Below are 5,943 nucleotides of genomic sequence, written 5' to 3' on the forward strand. Positions count from 1 at the left end.
AACGAGCCGTATATACAGATATATATCCTCCTTTCTGCGGACGCAAATGTAGTTGAGCGAGTTAATGTGGATTTCAACTTATAATATTTTTAAGAGAAAAAAGCATTTCGGACATCCATCCATTCTATAGATCGGAATGTCACACCAGGGTTGTGTCAACTGGCCATGTGAAATCGCCCGAACTCCCCCTGGCTACGGGCCTGTATATATATATATATAACCTTGGGTTGTCTTATTATTTACATCCATCCCTTCTAGAGATGAGAATGTATGGCTATGTACGTAGAAACAACGAGCCGTATAGACAGATATATACCCTCTTTTCTGCGGACGCAAATGCAGTTGAGCGAGTTAATGTGGATTTCAACTTGTAATATTTTTAAGAGAAAAAAAGCATTTCGGACATCCATCCATTCTATAGATCGGAATGTCCCACCAGGGTTGTGTCAACTGGCCATGTGAAATCGCCCGAACTCCCCCTGACTACGGGCCTGTATATATATATATATATATATAACCTTGGGTTGTCTTATTATTTACATCTATCCCTTCTAGAGATGAGAATGTATGGATATGTACGTGGAAACAACGAGCCGTATATACAGATATATATCCTCTTCTCTCCGAACGCAAATGCAGTTGAGCGAGTTAATGTGGATTTCAACTTGTAATATTTTTATGAGAAAAAAGCATTTCGGACATCCATCCATTCTATAGATCGGAATGTCACACCAGGGTTGTGTCAACTGGCCATGTGAAATCTACAGGATGAAATTCCAAGCTACAGTGTAGGCTAAATAGTCTATTAGATAAAGTTCTTTCTCCCGCCTCTTATCTCTCCCTCCGTATTATTCTCTGCTTTTCCTTCTCTATCTCTCTATCTGGCGCTCTCTATCTCTTTCTTTCTCTTTGGCTCTGTCTCTATCTCTCTTTCTCTTTCTCTCCCCTCTCTCTGGCTCTGTCTCTATCTCTCTCTCCCCTCTCTCTGGCTTTGTCTTTATCTTTTTCCCCCTTTGTCTGTGTCTGTCCCTCTCTCTCTCTCTCTCTCTTCTCTCTCTCTCTCTCTCTCTCTCTCTCNACGCGCGTCCCCACATGAGAGCAACAAGCTGAGCCTTACGACTAAGACAAGGTATAGGCTGCGTGACTGACGCTCAAATCGCACCCGCGACATGCGAGTCGACGAAGCAAAGCGCGTAGGGCGATGTTTGTGCGCTGTGGAGAGTGGCGAGTGTCTGTGTCGTGTGGTTGCGTTGTATTGGGGTGTGTGCGTGTGTGTGCTGGCGTGTGTGTGTGCGTGTGTGTGGGGGGCGTGTCGCGCACCATGAGATTGGGCTGATTGTTCTTCTTCTCTCTTGGTGTGTGTGTGTGTGTTTGTTGTTGTTGGTATTGTGTGTGTGTGCGTGCGTGTGTGTTATGTGGTGGCGTGGTGTGTGTGTGTTGGCATGTTGCGTGCGGTGGTGGGGGGAGGGGCGTTGCGTATAGAGTGGCGATTGTCTCTGTGTGTGTGTGTGGGTTGTGTGTGGGGCGTGTGTGTGCTGTGTGTGGTGTGTGTGTGTGTGGTGGTGTGGGTGACGTCGTATGTGTGTGTGTGATGGTGGATGTTGCGATGAGGGATTACGTGGGACCAGCTCATCCGTGTATGCTTCTCGCGGGACGCAGCGGCCTATGCCTTGCACCTGGCTGATCACTTCCTGGAAGGCCAATCCATAGTCACAGGTGGCGGCCATGATCGTTACCCGTGCCAGTATGACACATTTCTCCAAGTTGCGTGTGCGTGTGCGTGTGTGTGCGTTTATATGTATATATATATATGTGTGTGTGTGTGTGTGTGTATATATATATATANTATATATATAGAGAGAGAGCGGGGAGAGAGACTTGGGTGCGATACCATTTCCCCCGTTTATGAAAACATTGACAGGCCAATATAGGGGTTGGGTAGCCCATAGGTCCGATATAAGAGACACAAACCCTTTTTCTATTCTATATAAAGGTTTCACATCTATTTGTATAGGATGGGTAGCAGAGCACGTACATATAAATATACGTGCTCTGGTGGTTATAGCAACCAAATCCACCGCTACCCCCTACATTCGCCAGCTATAAGTTATCGGGATGAGTTTGGGGTTGACAATCACGTCACAGTTGCGGCAGTATAGCATGTCAGTGCGAATTCCCTCGACTTGTCAATCAGTGTTGAGAAAACTTTTCATTCGACGAAGCTATGGACGATACGAGTGATGTCATTCTATACGATGATCAAGTCACGGGGTACACGCACACGGGTGTTGCTATCCCCCGGGCGTGGAGGGAGGTCACGTGATAACGTTGACGATGACGTTCAAAACGTTAACACTAACGGTAACCCTCACTCCAACACCGCCAACACTAACCCTCACACTAAATATATATGTGTCGCCGCGCTATATATAGGCATTGTGATCCACAAAAATTAATCTATGGTGTGGGGACAGATATCATGATGCAAAAACCTTAACCCTAACCCTAACCCTAACCCTAATCCTAACCCTAACCCTGACCCTATACAAGTAATATATAAGTATTAAGTGTACTATATAGTAAACCTATAATACTAAGTATATACAAGTATAACAAAAAAGAATAACAAATTCTCACGAATAAACAAAAACTTGCTATGAAATAATAAACGAAAAGGTCCATGAATAAAACAAAAAATCAGAAAAAATCATAAACAGCAATTTTATATAGGCAGGGGCAATCTCAGCCACATCCACGTACGGAGTGGGGTCACCATAAAAATAATATAGATAACCTGATATGGTTATCTATATTATTTCTATGGGGGTCACACGTCGCCACACTTTCTAACCGGGAGCTCCAGGGAGCTTTTATTCTTTTATATCTCGCTGTTTTATTCCCATCTTGGTATATTTTTTTTTAAAATCCTATTATTATTGTTGTTATTCTCCTGACAGCTGTCGGAACGTGAAGACAGGGAAAGTGGGGCCATCTATAGACATCATGGCCTTACTTTCCTCGGCTGTGTAGAAGCCCGAAGCTCCGTCTCGGAAGCGGCGATACCTGACGTCTTCAGCATGTTTCATAGAAAAATTCAAAAATTCATATCATTTCTGACAAACAATCTACACCTTTCCAACTCTTTGTCATTTGAGCAAAGGTCTGATTGTCGTTTATCGACTGCGATGTGTAACAATCACACGTACGTATCTTTCCTCAATTATACGTACATGCATCAATTACCTATACATTTACCAATTACGTATACAATTATGCGTACATCAATTACCTTGGGTTGATCAATTAAAGGGACAGTAGCCTCTAGGATTTCACTGCATACAACTCTATTTACTGTATAACAAATCGTCTATACCCCCACGTATTTGTTACCAGATATCTAATTTAATTGTTATAATTAATTACACATCAACGCTACGAAATTTGAACGGCGCCATAACACCCGCGACCGTGCTGCCACCCCGAAAAAGTTGCGTATTTCACAATTTATTTTGCACGTTACAGACCGAGGGCTAATCACAAAAGTGCAATTATATTTATACCTAAATGCTATTTAACCGAACGATATTCATTTCAGGGCAAATAACTGAAACTATATGTCGTATATAAGATATTACAATCATTTTGCTTTTAAATAAATAAATAAGAAACACCCTCGGTCTGTAGCCCTTGGCTGGAAAGTGGTTTTGCGCAACTTATCAGATTGTGCGCTTTGAGTGGGGGTAATGCTATCCCCCGGGCGTAGAGGAGGTGAGCCGCAGTGGGCAGCACTAGTGTTAGGATAGTGTTAGGATTAGGGTTAGGGTCAGGGTTAGGGTTAGGTTAGGGTTTAGGATTAGGGTTAGGATTAGGGTTAGGATTAGGGTTAGGGTTAGGGTTAGGGTTAGGGTTAGGATTAGGGTTAGCGTTAGGGTTAGGGTTTTTGCATCATGATATCTGTCCCACACCATAGATTAATTTGTGTGGATAACAATGCCTATATATAGCGCTGCGCGACATATATATATTTAGTGTAGGGTTAGTGTTGGAGGTCTTGTAGTTAGAGTTACCGTTAGGGTTAATGTTTTGAACGTCATCGTCAACGTTATCACGTGACCTCCCTCCACGCCCGGGGGATAGCAACACCCTTTGAGTGGCGCCACCGTCGTTGTAATCAAACTGTAGTCGTTAGTTTTAAAACAATTTTTAAAAATATTTCTAGTGGTGATTGAACCATGAAACTTTTTATGTAGAGAAATTATAACCAAAATTAGCTGAAAATAACCCTAGAACCTGGAGTACTCTCCCTTTAATCAACTGATTAATCAATTAATCCCGATGCAGAAACTAGTGTTTGATTATCATGATCATGATTGATCATATCTGTGTATTCTCGATAGTTATCTTATTAGATAGATGTCGTACATTGTGTCCGTTTTTAACAATCGCTGGGATGTATTAAGATTGCCTTTGTTCTGACCTACTGTATAAGATGTATATTTTGCGGTGGTTTAATTTTTGCGAATTTCGCTAACGCGTCTCCGACGCGAAAATAACAACATGTGAATAATTCATACCAAATAATAACGAATAATTCATAATTCACTGACCGCAAAATTAAACATCTGTACGCGAAAAAGAAGGCGTATACAGCATTTAAAATATTCTCGACGTTGCTCGTGTTGTAGAAGCGTGGCAGTGAAGAAAAGAGTGGCAGTCCTGCGAAACGCTCGAGGAAGCTGGCTAGCAGATCTTCCGTGGTCGCTCAGCTAGACGTGACGGAGAGTGATGAGGAAACCTTCTACTACACTCCGCCGCAGAGCCGACCGCAGCTGATGCGGCTGCAGCACACAGACCTACCTGTCACGTTCAGTAATGTATCTGATGTTTATGTTTTCTACCACCAGGTGTCAGTAGTAGTACCACCACAACCATAATATAATGCAACGCAGAATGAATATTGTCAACTTTATCTACAATAATCTGCTTATCTATTCACCATAACCATCACCAGATGCATGTTCAACAGCGCGAACGCTCCCGTGCGCTTGCCTTCTGAAATGACACCGCGCGGTCGAGCGCGAGTTGTTTTCAAGATGGCGACGGGCAATCTGGTGAATGCGAATCTAACACTTGACTTCAATTTCACTCTGTTTCAACTTCATTTCATTTTTCTATCATTCATTTACTTCTGAATTCAATTCATGTCAATTTCGTCTGCTAATTCGTTTAACAGTATTTGTTCGAAGACATTAAAATCTCGCGATGAAATCTGCTGAGGAAGCCGCCATCTTGGATAAAGCGAGCGCTCGGTGCATAGCTCGGTGTCGTTCAAGTGGCGCTGCGTTTGTGCTGCGAGCGATCGCACTGTTGAACACACATCAGAAGATGCTACACTACCCCTCCCCCCAAGCGCGATGTGCCACACAAGCACGTCAAGCACGTATGTCACTCGCTAACCGCCTCTCCTCTGTCATGATCACCTCAGCGCAGCTACAAGGTAAGGGCAAAGATTAAGCAGGCAGTGAGTACGTACGTGAGTATTCGCTTGGCTTTGTTATGTTTGATTTTGATTTACATATACACTTCTAGTGCATGCCTATGAAGCACTCACACAGGAAATGTTTATTTTCAATAAAGAAGGGAGATGTCATGATATATGACCGCCAGATGTCGCGTCAAGAACAACGTGTGTGTCGCGTGGTATGCACGCATGGTGTGGAAGCATTCCAGTTATTCAAAAAAGATATCTCCGTTGACTTTGCACATGTTTGAGAATCAAACATAACAGGCTTATTCCCTATATGTCTAGGGCATAGCGTACCTTCAGTCTATGGTTGGACAGCATATACAATCTATAGTATATATTACACTCCTGATTAGTTATCCTGTTTTGGTGTCATAGGCAGATCCCTGGATGGGTGTCAGATTATTATTCACAAGATA

At 42.9% G+C, this 5,943-nt stretch overlaps 1 protein-coding gene across 1 annotated transcript in view; it reads right to left on the minus strand.

Annotated features, from left to right (window-relative positions):
• The window catches only part of LOC106818221 (zinc transporter ZIP14-like), a gene marked incomplete at its 3' end in the record, with an annotated part of 22,195 nt that extends 20,468 nt beyond the window's left edge, over positions 1–1,727 (minus strand). The window contains exon 1 of the mRNA XM_014822942.1: positions 1,677–1,727. Within this exon, the coding sequence (XP_014678428.1) occupies positions 1,677–1,727 (51 nt within the window). The remainder of the gene's footprint in view (positions 1–1,676) is intronic.
• Positions 1,728–5,943: the final 4,216 nt, after the last annotated feature.

The sequence above is a fragment of the Priapulus caudatus genome, unplaced genomic scaffold (assembly GCF_000485595.1).
Source record: "Priapulus caudatus unplaced genomic scaffold, Priapulus_caudatus-5.0.1 Scaffold2097, whole genome shotgun sequence".
Lineage (NCBI taxonomy): Eukaryota > Metazoa > Priapulida > Priapulimorpha > Priapulimorphida > Priapulidae > Priapulus > Priapulus caudatus.